This window comes from Oncorhynchus kisutch, linkage group LG6, assembly GCF_002021735.2.
Source record: "Oncorhynchus kisutch isolate 150728-3 linkage group LG6, Okis_V2, whole genome shotgun sequence".
NCBI lineage: Eukaryota > Metazoa > Chordata > Actinopteri > Salmoniformes > Salmonidae > Oncorhynchus > Oncorhynchus kisutch.
In genome coordinates, this window is record NC_034179.2 from 60467299 (window position 1) to 60487210 (window position 19912).

Here is a 19912-nt window from a genome sequence, read left to right on the forward strand (position 1 = left end):
TGTTACATACAAGTACATACATTGACGTTTGAAATTATTAATTTAATAAAACATTTACTTTTCAATGTAGTTTTTGTGACATGCACTTTGCCCCACAACAAAGGGTCTCAATGTGTAACAAGTTTAGAGAGAGTTCACGAATGCAATGCAAGGTGGAATGAAATCCTGGAATTTAAAGCTAAAAGAAATGAGAAGGAGTATGCTACAACGAGCAACCAACAGGGGAGTTGGGACCACATTTAGCCTATCTAGCTATAGCTGGCTAGCTTGGCTACTCCATTCAAGACATGCACTGTTACAGTGTCTTCGGAAAGCATTCAGACCCCTTGACTTTTTCCACATTTTGTTACGTTACAGACTTATTCAAAAATGGATTAAAGTATTTTTTCTCTCTCATCAATCTACACACAATACCGCATAATGACCTTGAGGATTGATTCTAAACAACGTTTGCCATGTTTCTGTCGATATTATGGAGCTAATTTGGAAAAAAAATTGGCGTTGTAGTGACCGCATTTTCCGGTCGATTTCTCAGCCAAACGTGAAGAACAAACGGGAGCTATTTCACCTACAAAAATAATATTTTTTGGAAAAAAGGAACATTTGCTATCTAACTGGGAGTCTCCTGAGTGAAAACATCTGAAGTTCTTCAAAGGTAAATGATTTAATTTGATTGCTTTTCTTATTTTCGTGAAAATGTTGCCTGCTGCTAGCAGGGCATAATGCTATGCTAGGATAAACTTACACAAATGCTTGTCTAGCATTGGCTGTAAAAGCATATTTTGAAAATCTGAGATGACAGTTTGATTAAAAAAAGGCTAAGCTGTCTCTCAATATATTTCATTGGTGATTTTCATGAATAGGAAGATTTTCTAGGGATATTTATGTCCGCTGCGTTATGCTAATTAGTTTGAGGCGATGATTATGCTCCCAGATCCGGGTTTGAGAGTCGCAATAAGTTTTTAAGAAGCAATTGTTTCCAGGAAACAGGATACCCCATTATAATCAATGGGAGTATGGCGATCTTCGTGGTCAATATTTTTTGTAACACAATCATGTATGAATATTTGCTTCTATTTAACCAGATGTATATCCTTGAACCATTTACTTTAAAATCCCACACTGAAATGAGGATATGAGGATAATTGTTTTTGCTACCGGCAGCTAGTTTTGACGTCACAATCTTGTGTAGAGAAGAAGAGCTAGAACTTATATGGTCATTGCAATCCGTGGGAAAGATGTTCCAGTCTCCTCCTTGCCTACAGGCTGATAGTGTTTATATCATATCTATTTTTATGATCGCACCACTTTCCAGTGTTTGTTCTTCGGGTATGGGATACAGTTTTGATAGCAAGGGCAAGCATGGCTTGTTCAGGATTTAACTGCACTAATCTCTATTCCAAGGAGGACCATTTGTTTGGTAAGTCTGGAAAGATTTTCACTTTCATATTTTCATGTCAACTAAGGCTAGGCTTAGGCTAGTAGAGGGTTAGCTAACAGATAGCCTAGCTTCTAATGCTAGCTTTAGCATGAATGTTCCAATTTTATGTTAAATAATGAGCAACATGAGAAGCATTGTACAGTGCATTTGCTTGTTTGCTAGTAGCAAGTATGTTCATGAGTCATGAATACAGGTTTGTGACAGAGGTCTCATTTAAAAACATTTTTGAACCATTATTTAACTAGGCAAATCATTAGCTAGATAATGTTAGCTAGCTAGCTAGCTAATATAATTTGGAAGACCCATTTGCGACCAAGCTTTAACTTCCCCACTGATGTCTTGAGATGTTGCTTCAACATATCAACATAACCTTCCTGCCTCATGATGCCATCTATTTTGTGAAGTGCACCAGTCCCTCCTGCAGCAAAGCACCCCCACAACATGATGCCGCCACCCCCGTGCTTCACTGTTGGGATGGTGTTCTTCAACTTGCAAGCCTCCCCCTTTTTCCTCCAAACGTAACGATGGTCATTATGGCCAAACAGTTCTATTTCTGTTTCATCAGACCAGAGGACATTTCTCCAAAAAGTACCATCTTTGTCCCCATGTGCAGTTGCAAACTGTAGTCTGGCTTTTTTATGGCGGTTTTGGAGCAGTGGCTTCTTCCTTGCTGAGCGGCCTTTCAGGTTATGTCGGTACAGGACTCGTTTTACTGTGGATATAGATATGTTGTACCTGTTTCCTCTAGCATCTTCACAAGGACCTTTGCTGTTGTTCTGGGATTTGCACTTTTTGCACCAAAGTACGTTCATCTCTAGGAGACAGAACAAGTCTCCTTCCTGAGTGGTTTGACGGCTGTGTGGTCCCATGGTGATTATACTTGCGGACTATTGTTTGTACAGATGAATGTGGTATCTTCAGGCGTTTGGAAATTGCTCCCAAGGATGAGCCAGACTTGTGGAGGTCTACCATTTTTTGGCTGATTTCTTTTGATTTTCTCATGATGCCAAGCAAAGAGTCACTGAGTGATAAGGTGATTTATATGTTTAAAGTAATATCTAAAGGATTCCACCCTGAAATGAATTCCATAATATGTGTGTTGCTGTGTTGTGGTGTGAAAGTTGAGAGAACAAAGGACAACAGGAAAGAGGCTCCTTCCAAGGTCCCTCTAATCTAGGGAGGGAGGGAACGGAACTGCATGGAACTGCCAGCTTGGTAGTGATAAACGAGGAATGTGGACTGTGGGGAAGGATACAGCCCACCTACTGTTTGTGTGTCTGTGTGTCCATGTAAGTAGGACTGTGGGGAAAGATACAGCCCACCTACTGTTTGTGTGTCTGTGTGTCCATGTAAGTAGGACTGTGGGGAAAGATACAGCCCACCTACTCTTTGTGTGTCTGTGTGTGCATGTAAGTAGGTGGGGGGTGGGAGTTATAAAATGACATGTCTTTGCATTTTGGACTTTACAACGTTCTCTGAATAAACCTTACGGACCTTTTGCAGAAGCTGAGTCTTTGCCTAATTATTATTAAATCCAGGGTCTTACAAACCTCGGGGATTGGTCAAAGCTTAAATAATTGTTTAGTTATCAACATTGGGATTGAAAATTCTTGTGACACTGAGTTTGAAGGTAGGCCTTGAAATACATCCACAAGTACACCTCCAATTGACTCAAATGATGTCAATTAACCTATCAGAAGCTTCTAAAGCCATGACATAATTTTCTGGAATTTTCCAAGCTGTTTAAATGCACCGTCAACTTAGTGTATGTAAACTTCTGACTCACTGGAATTGTGATACAGTGAATTATAAGTGAAAATAATCTGTCTGTAAACAATTGTTGGATAAATTACTTGTGTCATGTACAAAGTAGATGTCCTAACCGACTTGCTAAAACTCTAGTTTGTAAACTAGAAATGTGTGGAGTGGTTGAAAACGAGTTTTAATGACCCCAAAATAAGTTTGTAAACTTCTGACTTCAACTGTAGATATGGTTAAAGTGACTATGCAAATATGATAAACAGAGTGTAGCAGCAGCGTAAAAGAGGGGTTGGGGGGTGTGCACACAATGCAAATAGTCCAGGTAGCCACTTGATTACCTGTTCAGGAGTCTTATGGCTTGGGGGTAAAAACTGCTGAGAAGCCTTTTTGTCCTAGACTTGGCACTCCAGTACCGCTTGCCATGCGGTAGTAGAGAGAACAGTCTATGACTGGGGTGGCTGGGGTCTTCGGCTATTTTTAGGGCCTTCTTCTCACACCACCTGGTGTAGATGTCCTGGATGGCAGGCAGCTTAGCCCCAGTGATGTACTGGGCCGTACGCACTACCCTCTGTAGTGCCTTGTGGTCAGAGGCCGAGCAATTGCCATACCAGACAGTGATGTAACCATAAGCATAAGCATGGGGAATTGGCTCAGGTCTCCTACCGGACTTAGCCACACTCCCCGTGTGCCCCCCCCAATACATTTTTGGGGCTGCCTCTCGGGCTTCCAGCCGCGCTGCCGTGCTGCCTCCTCATACCGGCGCCTCTCCGCTTTCGCTGCCTCCAGCTCTGCCTTAGGGCGGAGATATTCCCCTGCTTGTGCCCAGGGTCCCTTGCCGTCCAAAATCTCCTCCCAAGTCCAGGAGTCTTGTGTTTTCGGCTGCTGCTGCCCGTTACCACGCTGCTTGGTCCTTTTGTGGTGGGTGTTTCTGAAACATATTTCCTCCTCTTCGTCTGAGGAGGAGTAAGGATCGGACCAAAGCGCAGCGTGGTAAGTGTTCATGATGATATTTAACACTAAACAATAAATGACAACGTGAATTTACAAAACCGAAACAGTACCGTGTGGCCCAAACACTCACATGGAAACAAACACCCACAAACCAACAGTGAAACCCAGGCTACCTACGTATGATTCTCAATCAGAGACAACTAACGACACCTGCCTTTGATTGAGAACCATACTAGGCCGAACACAAAAACCAACATAGAAAAACAAACATAGACTGCCCACCCCAACCATACTAAAACAAATAATAAAATAACAGAACTATGGTCAGAACGTGACAACAGCTTTGCACACTCTTGGCATTTTCTCAACCAGCCTCATGAGGTAGTCACTTGGAATGCTTTTCAATTAACAGGTGTGCCTTGTGGAATTTCTTTCCTTCTTATTGTGTTTGAGCCAATTTGTGTTGTGACAAGGTAGGGGTGGTATACAGAAGATAGTCCTATTATGGAAAGAATAGCTCAAATAAGCAGAGAAATTACAGTCCATCATTATTTTATGACATGAAGGTCAGTCAATCTGGAAAATTTCTAAGACTTTGAAAGTTTCTTCAAGTGTAGTCGCAAAACCATCAAGCGCTATGATGAAACTGGCTCTCGTGAGGACCGCCACAGGAAAGGAAGACCCAGAGTTACCTCTGCTGCAGAAAATAAGTTCAGTAGAGCTACCAGCCTCAAAAATTGCAGCTCAAATAAATGCTTCACAGAGTTCAAGTAACAGACACATCTCAAAATCAATGAAACCACTACTAAAGGACACCAATAAGAAGAAGAGATCAAGAAACACAAGCAATGGACAGTAGACCGGTGGAAATCTGTCCTTTGGTCTGATGAATCCAAATATTTTGGTTTCAACAGCCATGCCTTAGGTGAATGGATGACCTCCGCATGTATGGTTCCCACCGTGATGCATGGAGGAGGAGATGTGAGGGTGCTTTGCTGGATTCAAGGTTTATTTAGAATTCTAGGCACACCACAGCATCCCATCTATCATTTGATTTTCAACAGGACAATGACCCAACACACCTCCAGGCTGTGTAAGGGCTATTTGACCAAGAAGGAGAGTAATGGAATGCTGCATCAGATGACCTGGCCTACACAATCATGGTTGAGATGGTTTGGGAGTTGTATCGCAGAGTGAAGGAAAAGGGGAATGGGATACCTAGTCAGTTGTACAACTGAACGCATTGAACTGAAATGTGTTATTTCATAGTTTTGATGTCTTCACTATTATTCTACAATGTAGAAAATAGTCTAAATAAAGAAAAACCCTTGAATGAGTAGGTGTGTCCAAACTTTTGATTGGTACTGTATTTTTAATAAATACCAACAATTTCTAAAAACCTTCTTTTGCTTTATCATTATGGGGTATTGTGTGTAGATTGATAAGAGGAAAAAACAATTGAATAAATTCTAGAATAAGGCTGTAACGTAACAAAATGTGAAAAAACTCAATGGGTCTGAACTTTCTGAAGACACTGTAGCTGTGCAGCAACGCTCCCCATCCAACCTGACAGAGCTTGAGAAGATCTGCAGAGAAGAATGGGCGAAACTCCCTAAATACAACTGCGCCAAGATTGAAGCATCATACCCAAGAAAACTTGAGGCTGTAATCAATGCCAAAGGTGCTTCAACAAAGCACATTACTGTGTAAAGGGTCTGAATGCTTATGTAAATGTCATATTTCATATTTATTTTTGTATATATATTTGCAAAAATTTCTAAAAGCATGTTTTTGCTTTGTCATTATGGGGTATTGTGTGTAGATTGATGATTATGTTTTTATCCGTTTTAAAATAAGACTGTAACGTAACAAAATGTGGAAAAGGTCAAGGGGTCTGAATACTTTCCGTATTCACACTTGATCTCACACGCCAATCTAGAAGAGGAGAGGTAGGCTACTGAAGATGAAGCAGCAAATTTTGAGTGTGTGTAAATAGTACGACAAATATGTTTTTAATAGGTAGGCCTAGGCATACAAAGCAGAAAGATTACAATTTCCAATTAATCTGCAAGACAACATAAACATTTTAATTACAAAATCATCAGATTCAAAAATCAAGTTAAACAAAATGATTGCACACAGAGTGAGTCTATACAACTTATTATGTGACTTGTTAAGCACATTTCTACTCTTAAACTTACCTAAACTTATTTAGGCTTGCCATAACAAAAGTTTGGAATACTTATTGACTCAAGACATTTCAGCTTTTCATTTTTTATAAGTTTGTAAAAGAATTCTAATGACATAATTCCACTTTGACATTATAGGGGTATTGTGATAAACCAGTGACAAAAATCGCAATTTAATCCATTTTAAATTAAGGCTGTAACACAACAAACTTTGGAAAAAGTCAAGGGGTGTAAATACTTTCTGAAGGCACTATACATTCGAACAAAGAACACCGTGGTTAGAGCGTTGCACTAGTAACCGGAAGGTTGCAAGTTCAAACCCCCGAGCTGACAAGGTACAAATCTGTCGTTCTGCCCCTGAACAGGCAGTTAACCCACTGTTCCTAGGCCGTCATTGAAAATAAGAATTTGCTCTTAACTGACTTGCCTTGTTAAATAAAGGTAAAAATAAAAAATATAATTAAAAAAAATGTCACAAATAGTGTGTCCCCATTTATTGAGTACGGAGACAAAGGTGTCTGGGGCCGGATTTGAAGTATCTAAATATTGTGTAACCTACCAATCAATGTATATTAAGTGCCATGAAGGGCACAATCTTACAATGTTGCAGTACAGAAATTAAAGCTTTATGATATATGCCAAAAGCCTGGGCCTCTGATGGAGACTGTAGAACTGTCATAAACACCTGCTTCACTATTCCCCCTTTTCTCTAGGAGCATTTGTGTGCCCAGGCCCCATAGGCATATCGAAAGGGTCCCTCCATGGTCACCAATGTAGCTGACCGATGTAAAGAGAGAGAAGTGCCTTAACAGACTGCAATCTAAAGCTTGTGTGGTCCAAAGACGGGAACTCTAACACCTATGGCAAAAGAATGGGCTCCTGATGGAGACAATATAATTCTCCCCGCTGAATGTTACAATAGTAGCAATAGTCACCTGTTAAACTGATTTTACATTCAATTTAGACTTTAAGTCTAAATTAGTTGGTGTTCTTCAACCCAAAAGGCACTCGACTGTGTAAAACAAAATCCACAAAGGAAATACAACAGGCAAATGCATATGTGGTCCCAATGTCTAAGTAGTGACGGCAGGGCTAGTTCAAACTGTAGTAGGATGGTTCTCCTCACAGGTGAGTAAATCAGCCCAGGCTTGGTGAATAGCACTTGGTTGATCTCTGGGAGCAGGACACTGGAGAGCTGAATAGAGACAAAAGTGAGAGACAAGAATGAATAAAATAATTCATCACGGCTAAGGAATGTAGTTTATGATTTTAAAGGTTTTTGTAGTCTTGAATTATTACTTAGAATAAACTAGGGCTGACCCCATTTAGTCAACTGGTCAATTGTTTGGTCGATAGGCTGTTGATCGACCAAGATTATTTTAGCCGAGCAGCTGCAAATAGATTTTTCAATTTAATGGCACACACCTTTCTGATTCAGTCTGTCTCAGTGAACTAATCCATCGTGGAAGCTGCAGGGATGGCACGGTCCAAGAAGAAGGGGAGTGTGGATAAAATGCACAAGGCACGTCTCTCTCCAGAATGCGCTCTCGCCCGCCATTTTGAACGCATTCATTGTTTCATAACTTCATTGTGTGAATTGTTTGCCATTTAATTGTTAGATTCTATCAATTCCCCATTACATACACTGAGTATATAAAACATTTAGAACACCTGCTCTTTCAAAGACATAGACTGTCCAGGTGAATCCAAATGAAAGCTATGATCACTTGTTGAATCTACTTCAATCAGTGTAGATGAAAGTGATGAGACAGGCTTCGGGATCGGTGTCCCTTCCACGGGACGGTTGAGCTAACGTAGGCTAATGCGATTAGCATGAGGTTGTAAGTAACAATAACATTTTCCAGGATATAGACATATCTGCACTGTCCAATTTATAGTAGCTATTACAGTGAAATAATACCATGCTATTGTTTGAGGAGAGTGCACAGCTTTGAACATGAAAAGTTATTAATAAACAAATTAGGCACATTTGGGCAGTCTTGATACAACATTTTGAACAGTAATGCAATGGTTCATTGGATCAGTCTAAAACTTTGCACACACACACACACACTGCTGCCATCTAGTGGCCAACATCTAAATTGCAGCTGGACTGGAATAATACATTATGGCCTTTCTCTTGTATTTCAAAGATGATGGTACAAAAACAAAAAAACTAGAACGGTTGTTTTTTCTTTGTATTATCTTTTACCAGATCTATTGTGTTATATTCTCATACATTCCTTTCACATTTCCACAAACCTCAAATTGTTTCCTTTCAAATGGAACCAAGAATATGCATACCCTTGCTTCAGGGCCTGAGTTACAGGCAGTTAGATTTGGGTATGTTATTTTAGGCGAAAATTGAAAAAACGGGGTGGATCCTTTTAAAGAATAATTTTTAAGCCTTGAGACAATTGAGGCATGGATTGTGTATGTGTACCATTCAGAGGGTGAATGGGCAAGACAAAAGATTTACGTGCCTTTCAAAGGGGTATGGTAGGAGGTGCCAGGCGCACCGGTTTGTGTCAAGAATTGCAACGATGATGGGTTTTTCCACAATCAACAGTTTCCTGTGTGTATCAAGAATGGTCCAACACTCAAAGGAAATCCAGCCAACTTTACAATTGTGGGAAGTATTGGAGTGGGCCTTTTGACACCTTGCTCCGACAAATTGAGGCTGTTCTGAGGGCAAAGGGGTAAATAATATGTATATGGAAAAATACACCGTTTAACATTTCGACTAATCGATTGGTCGGAAGAACAGACTACTCTCAGTCAACCAAGATACTTTTTTGTCGGGGACAGCCCTAGAATAAACTGATAGCTAAAACGCTCCTTGTCCCAGAATAACATGCTAGCTAGTGATAAAGCTATCTGCCCCTGCTAGCTAGCAACATATCTATTTGTTGTAACTGGCTAACTAGCAAGCTAGCTACATTACCAAGGTTGCTGCATTCTCAGTTGGGACGCTATTTACAGATTGCATTGATGATATCACATTTCGAACTAGTTAGATTACAGATAAATAAAAAATACTTTACCTGATAGCAACTTGTCGGACAGAACTCACCAGCTGTCTACTACCTTAGATGCGGATAATGTGATTGGCAGACATGATCAGCAGAGATAGTACCATGTATAAGACACAAGTTTCAATTGGTTTACAGATTAGTACCCAGTGGCGTTTGCCTGTCCAGCTAGCAAACATAAAAGTATTTAGAAGAACACTTAATTTTTTTTGACACTGCCAACAAACGGAAATGTGTTCAGAAGAATATAAATATATAATATATAAAAACCAGCTCCTCTCTGGACAAGATCAATCATCTCAAATACCAAAGCAAATAGCTTTCTACGGTCCACCACCTAGAGTGGCTCCTGTCGATTTGAGTGGCTCCATGCACTAACTGATTGTGCCACAGACAAACCGTTAGTGTGCGGCTCAGGCCCAGTCAATGCGACAACAAGAGCCTTTGTTTTTGTTGACCAATAAGTAGACTAAACCATTAGAATGCAATTTTGTGTGGGCCCAATTGAACATTTCCAGGGGGAAACTATTGTGAAACACTATCATTTCACTATTACTTTAGATACAGTGGGGCAAAAAAATATTTTGTCAGCCACCAATTGTGCAAGTTCTCCCACTTAAAAAGAAGAGAGAGGCCTGTAATTTTCATCATAGGTACACTTCAACTATGACAGACAAAATCAGAAACAAAATCCAGAAAATCACATTGTAGGATTTTTAATGAATTTATTTGCAAATTATGGTGGAAAATAAGTATTTGGTCACCTACAAACAAGCAAGATTTCTGGCTCTCACAGACCTGTAACTTCTTCTTTAAGAGGCTCCTCTGTCCTCCACTCGTTACCTGTATTAATGGCACCTGTTTGAACTTGTTATCAGTATAAAAGACACCTGTCCACAACCTCAAACAGTCACACTCCAAACTCCACTATGGCCAAGACCAAAGAGCTGTCAAAGGACACCAGAAACAACATTTTAGACCTGCACCAGGCTGGGAAGACTGAAACTACAATAGGTAAGCAGCTTGGTTTGAAGAAATCAACTGTGGGAGCAATTATTAGGAAATGGAAGACATAGAGGACCACTGATAATCTCCCTCGATCTGGGGCTCCACGCAGGTCTCACCCCATGGGGTCAAAATGATCACAAGAACGGTGAGCAAAATCCCAGAACCACACGGGGGGACCTAGTGAATGACCTGCAGAGAGCTGGGACCAAAGTAACAAAGCCTACCATCAGTAACACACTATGCCGCTAGGGACTCAAATCCTGCAGTGCTAGACGTGTCCCCCTGCTTAAGCCAGTACATGTCCAGGCCCGTCTGAGGTTTGCTAGAGAGCATTTGGATGATCCAGAAGAAGATTGGGAGAATGTCATATGGTCAGATGAAACCAAAATATAACTTTTTGGCAAAAACTCAACTCGTCGTGTTTGGAGGACAAAGAATGCTGAGTTGCATCCAAAGAACACCATACCTACTGTGAAGCATGGGGGTGGAAACATCATGCTTTGGGGCTGTTTTTCTGAAAAGGGACCAGGACGACTGATCCGTGTAAAGAATGAATGGTGCCATGTATTGTGAGATTTTGAGTGAAAACCTCCTTCCATCAGCAAGGGCATTGAAGATGAAACGTGGCTGGGTCTTTCAGCATGACAATGATCCCAAACACACCGCCCGGGCAACGAAGGAGTGGCTTCGTAAGAAGCATTTCAAGGTCCTGGAGTGGCCTAGCCAGTCTCCAGATCTCAACCCCATAGAAAATCTTTGGAGGGAGTTGAAAGTCCGTGTTGCCCAGCAACAGCCCCAAAACATCACTGCTCTAGAGGAGATCTGCATGGAGGAATGGGCCAAAATACCAGCAACAGTGTGTGAACACCTTGTGAAGACAGAAAACGTTTGACCTCTGTCACTGCCAACAAAGGATATATAACAAAGTATTGAGATAAACTTTTGCTATGGACCAAATACTCATTTTCCACCATAATCTGCAAATAAATTCATTAAAAATCCTACAATGTGATTTTCTGGATTTTTTTTCTCATTTTGTCTGTCATAGTTGAAGTGTACCTATGATGAAAATTACAGGCCTCTCTCATCTTTTTAAGTGGGTGAACTTGCACAATTGGTGGCTGACTAAATACTTTTTTGCCCCACTATATATTGAAGACATTTTCTGAAATTACAATGCAAAAATATTACATGTTGCTCTTTTTTCAAATATCTGGATGTCCGACAAAGATGTATGATACTATATGAATAGGGAAATTATTTCAAATCCCATCCCTCCTTGAAACACATATACATTGGCTGGATCTGAATACCCATACTAGCCTACTACATACTTAAACTGCAAAGTAATTTCAGAGTTTGATCTAGAATAATTCACTCAGCTTTTCCGACTCAGCTGTTTTGACAACACCTGCTAATCAGATAAATTGATGAGCTGTACCAAAATTAACGAATGGTTGGAGTCAACGCAATCATGCATTAGATTATGCATTGGGAGTACTATTTTCGAAATTCCAAATACTATAAAACTACTATTTAGTACGGTCTTATGGGTATTCGGACATAGTCATTGTTAATTTTCCATCGAAAGAAATGTAAAAAGCATCTGCTAGAGGGCATTGATGTAGAGGGCAGATCATTGGGGGTGGTCGGCATTTACCTCTCCTCTCCTATTTGGGCGTGCGAGATCAAGTGCCCAGGCCTAGTATATGTGCTGTCTCAATGAAATAGAGTAGGCTGCCTATGGAAGTTATCTTTCAAAGGAAACCACATATGATTTGACTGTAGTTTCCTACAGTGTCTGTAAATTAATGTTGTTAATGGAAAGAAGTGGAGGGCGCTCAAACAACATGAGTCGAGGTACAATCAAAAGACTGGATCATTTCTCTGAGTATTTTCTAAATGCTAGGAGGTGAACGCATGTACCCTGTGAACAGCTTTCAGTTCCTCCTTCAGAGAGTTGGTCTCCTGTTTGAGGCACTGCAGCTCTGTGTCCCTGACCCGTAGGATCACCTGCAGCACAACACAACAAATGGAGGTTAAAAAAAAGACATAAGTGTTAAGATAATTTGTCAATGGAGGTTTAATAATAATAATAAAATAATAATAAAAGTATTTAGAAGAACACTTAATTTTTTTTGACACTGCCAACAAACGGAAATGTGTTCAGAAGAATATAAATATATAATATATAAAAACCAGCTCCTCTCTGGACAAGATCAATCATCTCAAATACCAAAGCAAATAGCTTTCTACGGTCCACCACCTAGAGTGGCTCCTGTCGATTTGAGTGGCTCCATGCACTAACTGATTGTGCCACAGACAAACCGTTAGTGTGCGGCTCAGGCCCAGTCAATGCGACAACAAGAGCCTTTGTTTTTGTTGACCAATAAGTAGACTAAACCATTAGAATGCAATTTTGTGTGGGCCCAATTGAACATTTCCAGGGGGAAACTATTGTGAAACACTATCATTTCACTATTACTTTAGATACAGTGGGGCAAAAAAATATTTTGTCAGCCACCAATTGTGCAAGTTCTCCCACTTAAAAAGAAGAGAGAGGCCTGTAATTTTCATCATAGGTACACTTCAACTATGACAGACAAAATCAGAAACAAAATCCAGAAAATCACATTGTAGGATTTTTAATGAATTTATTTGCAAATTATGGTGGAAAATAAGTATTTGGTCACCTACAAACAAGCAAGATTTCTGGCTCTCACAGACCTGTAACTTCTTCTTTAAGAGGCTCCTCTGTCCTCCACTCGTTACCTGTATTAATGGCACCTGTTTGAACTTGTTATCAGTATAAAAGACACCTGTCCACAACCTCAAACAGTCACACTCCAAACTCCACTATGGCCAAGACCAAAGAGCTGTCAAAGGACACCAGAAACAACATTTTAGACCTGCACCAGGCTGGGAAGACTGAAACTACAATAGGTAAGCAGCTTGGTTTGAAGAAATCAACTGTGGGAGCAATTATTAGGAAATGGAAGACATAGAAGACCACTGATAATCTCCCTCGATCTGGGGCTCCACGCAGGTCTCACCCCATGGGGTCAAAATGATCACAAGAACGGTGAGCAAAATCCCAGAACCACACGGGGGGACCTAGTGAATGACCTGCAGAGAGCTGGGACCAAAGTAACAAAGCCTACCATCAGTAACACACTATGCCGCTAGGGACTCAAATCCTGCAGTGCTAGACGTGTCCCCCTGCTTAAGCCAGTACATGTCCAGGCCCGTCTGAGGTTTGCTAGAGAGCATTTGGATGATCCAGAAGAAGATTGGGAGAATGTCATATGGTCAGATGAAACCAAAATATAACTTTTTGGCAAAAACTCAACTCGTCGTGTTTGGAGGACAAAGAATGCTGAGTTGCATCCAAAGAACACCATACCTACTGTGAAGCATGGGGGTGGAAACATCATGCTTTGGGGCTGTTTTTCTGAAAAGGGACCAGGACGACTGATCCGTGTAAAGAATGAATGGTGCCATGTATTGTGAGATTTTGAGTGAAAACCTCCTTCCATCAGCAAGGGCATTGAAGATGAAACGATAATAATAATAATAAAATGTACCCTTTGGAGTGCCGTCCATATAATTTTTTATGGATCCAATTTTGGAGGATCCAGCACGTATCTACTTTTGAATAATCCGCAAATTATGTAGTATGAATAGACTGAGCGAATGTGTAGTATGAATTCTGCTATAATGTGAGTACCTCCAGTTCGTAGAGGTCTTTCCCCTGTAAGGCAGTGGCCGGTTCTTCGCTAAGAAGGGAGTGCTTGCAAGAGATCTCCTCGGTCAGCCTCTGAGTCAGCTCCTGAGGAGAGGGGGATGAGTGTCAGACACCAACATCAAAGAAGCTTCCCTTTTGCCAACCATCCATGTTGAGTCTATGAAAACTTTGGTGTCCTACTACATTCTTTTCAATAATTTCCCTCGAGATCATTTAATTTTTTTATTTATTAGCCTTTATTTAAAACAGAGGAAACAAGCGGAGACAGAGTATATTTTACAGTTGTGCCCTATGATACAACAATAAAAACAACACAGCAATTAATACGAATTTAAAACCAAACAAAATTATAACATGTAAAAAGTACAAGATGGAGATTAAAATGATTAAAATAAATAAACTTATATAAGATAAACACACATTGCAAAAAGCAATCACAATTTATAATAAAATGTTCATGTAATGTGCATTTAAACTGTCTTACAAGCACCAAAACATCTAACTGGAGTTCTCTCTGCAATTCATTCAATAAGTGTGGAGCATGATATTCAAATGCTGTTTTGCCTAACTCAGAGTGAATACTGTATCTTTCAGATTCTGTACACTTTATTTAATACTTTAGACAAATGTAATTTCAATTTAGCGTCATCTCAGTGTCAATCACTGAGGTAAATAATTAACTGGAGACAGCATTAGAAGATGGCTAATCTCATTACCAGACACTTTCTGGCAAATTTGCAGAAGTTCTGGTGGACCATTATATCAAACATGGCCTGAAAGTTAAACTAAATAATTAGGATTTCCATCATCCTAGTCGAGGTGTAGATTACATCTGACATTCCAGTGTTCAAACTTGTAAACAAGGCTCCATGGGATTTCTCTTAATGCGACTCCATGCAGCGAATGGCAATGTCTGCTTTACTATGGGTATAATGCGAGTCACCACTTGCGGATTTGACAGCTCTAACACAGTTCCTCCTCTGACATGGCCAAAATGACCGCTATGCGGATGTCGGTTAGAGCGTATCTGATTGAATAGAGTTCTTAAAGGGGAACAACGGCAAATTTCAGGAAATTTCTAAAAGTACCTAAACCTCTCTGACTCAGTGTTGGACTGTCTGTCACAGTGCGCAGCTCTCTCACACAGGGAGAGCGAGGTAGAGCTAGGTCACAGGGTTATGCACCCCTCCTCCTCACTGTAGCGCTACTATGCGCTAGCTATAACTTTGTGGAATAACACAGATCACAGGTTCACAATTGTAGCTTTTCTAAAATCTCTGCCAAGCAGGGAAAAAAAACCTGCCTGTGGGCTTACAGCACATGCAACAACACACACACAAGGGAACTCCTCATAAACACTACACCTGTCTGTAACCAGCAGTTTTCAAAATGCAGACATCACCCCTTTTACTATATTGTCAGAAGCATCAGGATAACATGTCTACAGGGGGAGCAGCAGCAAGTTTCTTCCCTGCCCCCTAATTTTGGCAATGCATGAAATAGCCTAGTATATCAAATTCTGGCCCAAAATGATCAGACTACACCAAGTTTGACCAACAAAACCAAAGGAGATACAATAAGTATAATATTTCATCAAGTCAACCTAAAGTATCATTGTGATTGAGTCCATTATACAATTGGCATTATCTAATGCAAAGAAAACAGAGAGCATGTAAAAAAAATATATATATATTTTACAGGAAGCAAACATGGGATGACTATGAAATATGAAGGTCTGTATAGTGACGATGTAGAGTGAAGGTGTCTCTGTTTTCATCCTTCTCTGTACCTTGGTACAGTGGAACAATTATTAATTATGGATAGCTGAACTCCTGTTTATAGTGAAAGGACACACATGTCTATGTGACAGTTTTCCAACCATAAAACAATCACAGTGGGCTGAGGTTTTCTAATCAGGTCACATAGTTTTAAAAATCTTTAGAGCCTCGAGGGGATGAATAGAAACACAGAGACCACAACCGCAGTTGGACAATATAAAAAAAAGGGTTGATCTTGCTTCATGCAGGGTTGCATCGTTTAGTATGCACTTGTAATTAAAAAGTTATTCAGTCTGTCATCACTATGTTGATAGATTAGTTTCAGTCAATAATTTGGGATGAAAGGTCTAGGTAACCTAGTCAGCTGACACTTGGCTATAAACCAGATTTGTTCAAATTCACAATTTGTCCTCTCACAAATAAATGGGCTTATATAGCGAAATACATTATGTAATGTTTGTTTCCTCTGGCCAGAGGGGACAGGGCACATTTGTATTTGTACTTATTATGGATCCCCAACCACATACAGTGCCTTGCGAAAGTATTCAGCCCCCTTGAACTTTGCGACCTTTTGCCACATTTCAGGCTTCAAACATAAAGATATAAAACTGTATTTTGTGAAGAATCAACAACAAGTGGGACACAATCATGAAGTGGAACGACATTTATTGGATATTTCAAACTTTTTTAACAAATCAAAAACTGAAAGATTGGGCGTGCAAAATTATTCAGCCCATTTTGCACGCCCAATTTTTCAGTTTTTGATTTGTTAAAAAAGTTTGAAATATCCAATAAATGTCGTTCCACTTCATGATTGTGTCCCACTTGTTGTTGATTCTTCACAAAAAAATACAGTTTTATATCTTTATGTTTGAAGCCTGAAATGTGGCAAAAGGTTGCAAAGTTCAAGGGGGCCGAATACTTTCGCAAGGCACTGTATCTACATTACTAAATCCATGTGTATGTATAGTGCGTATGATATTGTGTGTGTGTGTGTGTGTGTGTGTGTGTGTGTGTGTGTGTGTGTGTGTGTGTGTGTGTGTGTGTGTGTGTGTGTGTGTGTGTGTGTGTGTGTGTGTGTGTGTGTGTGTATGCATGTGTCTGTGCCAATGTTTGTGTTGCTTCACAGGTCCTGCTGTTCCATAAGGTGTTTTTTTTAATCTGTTCTTTAAATCTAATTTTACTGCTTGCGTCAGTTACTTCATGTGGAATAGAGTTCCATGTAGTCATGGCTCTATGTAGTACTGTGTGCCTCCCATAGTCTGTTCTGGACTTGGGGACTGTGAAGAGACCTCTTGTGGCATGTCTTGTGGGGTATGCATGGGTGTCCGAGCTGTGTGCCAGTAGTTTAGACAGACAGCTTGGTGCATTCAACATGTCAATACCTCTCATAAATAAAAGTAGAGATGAAGTAAATCTTTCCTCCACTTTCAGCCAGGAGAGATTGACAATATTAGCTCTCTGTGTACATCCAAGGGCCAGCCGTGCTGACCTGTTCGGAGCCAATTTCAAAGTCCTTCTTTGTGGCACCTGACCACATGACTAAAAAGTAGTCAAGGTGTGACAAAACTAGGGCCTGTAGGACCTGCCTTGTTGATCGTGTTGATAAGGCAGATCATTGCTTTATTATAGACAGATTTCTCCCCATCTTAGCTACTACTGCATCAATATGTTATGACCATGACAGTTTACCATCTAGTGTTACTCCAAGTAGTTTAGTCATCTCAACCTGCTCAATTTTCAAAGGATTTATTACAAGATTTAGTTGATGCTTAGGGTTTAGTGAGTGTTTTGTTCCAAATACAATGCTTTTAGTTTTAGAAATATTTTGGGCTAACTTATTCCTTGCCACCCACTCTGAAACTAATTGCAAATCTTTGTTGAGTGTTGTGGTCATTTCAGTCACTGTAGTAGTTGACGTGTATAGTGTTGAGTCATCCGCATACATAGAAACTGTCTTTACTAAAAGTATGTCGTAAGTAAAATAGAAAAAAGCAAGGGGCCCAAACAGCTACCCTGGGGAATTCCACATCCACATTTATAGCAGGGGGTGTAAAGCCATAACACAAACATTTTTCCAGCAGCAGACTATGATCAATAATGTAAAAAGCTGCACTCAAGTCTAACAAGACAGCCCCTGTAATCATTTTATCATCAACTTCTCCCAGCCAATCATCAGTCATTTGTGTAAGTGCTGTGCTTGTTGAGTGGCCTTTTGCTGCTCCTTCTGCTCCTTCTGAAATTCTGTTGTCAATTTGTTTACTGTAAAATAACATCTTGGGTAGCGGAATGACTTTAGCTTCCCTCCAGGCCTGAGTGCACACACTCTCTAGTAGGCTTAAATTGAAGATGTGGAAAATAGGAGTGGCAATATCATCTGCTATTATCCTCAGTAATTTTCCATCTAGATTGTCAGACCCTGGTGGCTTGTCATTGTTTATTTTTTACATTTATTATTTACAATGATGGCCTAGGAACAGTGGGTTAACTGCCTTGTTCAGGGGCAGAACTACAGATTTTTACCATTGTCAGCACAAAGATTTGATTTTGCAACCTTTCGGTTACTGGCCCAATGCTCTACCCACTAGGCTACCTGCCGCATCGATAGACAAAAATAATGTTTTCACCTCTTCCACACTGACTTTACGGAATTCAAAAGTACAATTCTTATCTTTCATAATTTGGTGCAATATACTTGGATGTGTAGTGTCAGTGTTTGTTGCTGGCATGTCATCCCTAAGTTCGCTTCTCTTGCCAATGAAAAAGTCATTAAAGTAGTTTGCAATATCAGCAGGCTTTGTGATGAATGAGCCATCTGATTCAATTAATTAACGGAGTCGAGTTGGCTTTCATTCCCCAAAATTTAATTTAAGGTGCCCCAAAACTTTTTACTATCATTCTTTATATAATGTATATTTGTTTCATAGTGTCGTTTATTTTTATTTAGTTTAGTCATATGATTTCTTAATTTGCAGCACGTTTGCCAATCATTTGGGCTGCCAGACTTAAATGCCATACCTTTTACCTCATCCCTCTCAACCATACAATTTTTTAATTCCTCATCAATCCAAGGGGATTTAACAGTTTTTACAGTCATTTTCTTAATGGGTGCGTGCTTATTAGTAACTGGAATAAGTAGTTTCATAAATCCGCCAAGTGCAGTGTCTGGTTGCTCCTCATTACACACCAGACCAGAAAATATTCTTTACATCATCAACATATGAATCACTACAAAACTTATTGTGTGACCTCTTATACGTTATATTAGGCCCAGCCTTTGGAACTTTGGTTTTCCTATATATGGCTATTAGATTGTTATCACTACATCCTATAGATTTGGATACTGCTTTAAAGCAAATATCTGCAGCGTTAGTAAAAATGTGATCAATACATGTTGATGATTTAATTCCTGTGCTGTTTGTAACCATCCTGGTAGGTTGACTGACAACCTGATTCAGGTTGCAGACAATGGTTACAGTTTGAAGTTTTTTCCTGATTGGGCAGCTTTTTTATTTTTAACCTTTATTTAACCAGGCAAGTCAGTTAAGAACAAATTCTTATTTTCAATAACGGCCTAGGAACAGTGGGTTAACTGCCTGTTCAGGGGCAGAACGACAGATTTGTACCTTGTCGGCTCGGGGGTTTGAACTTGCAACCTTCCGTTACTAATCCAACGCTCTAACCACTAGGCTACCCTGCCGCCCCAGCTTGATGATAGTCAGCCAATATTTAAATCATCCAGAAAATATACTTCTCTGTTGATATCACATACATTATCAAGCATTTCACACATATTATTCAGATACTGAACGTTAGCACTTGATGGTCTATAGCAGCTTCCCACAAGAATGGGCTTTAGGTGAGGCAGATGAACCTGTAGCCATATTACTTCAACAGTAATTAACATTAGATCGCCTCTAAGCTTTACAGGAATGTGGTTCTGAATATAGACCGCAACACCGCCTCCGTTGGCATTTCTGTCTTTTCGGTTGATGTTATAACCATGT

General features: G+C 40.0%; 1 protein-coding gene across 1 annotated transcript in view; it reads right to left on the bottom strand.

Annotated features, from left to right (window-relative positions):
- Window positions 1-19912, bottom strand: part of LOC116374322 (centrosome-associated protein CEP250-like) — an 89455-nt gene that overhangs the window by 4064 nt on the left and 65479 nt on the right. Inside the window, exons 17-18 of the mRNA XM_031825956.1 lie at window positions 14110-14211; window positions 12309-12395 (exon numbers count right to left, since the gene is read on the bottom strand). Of these exons, the coding sequence (XP_031681816.1) occupies window positions 12309-12395; window positions 14110-14211 (189 nt within the window). The remainder of the gene's footprint in view (window positions 1-12308; window positions 12396-14109; window positions 14212-19912) is intronic.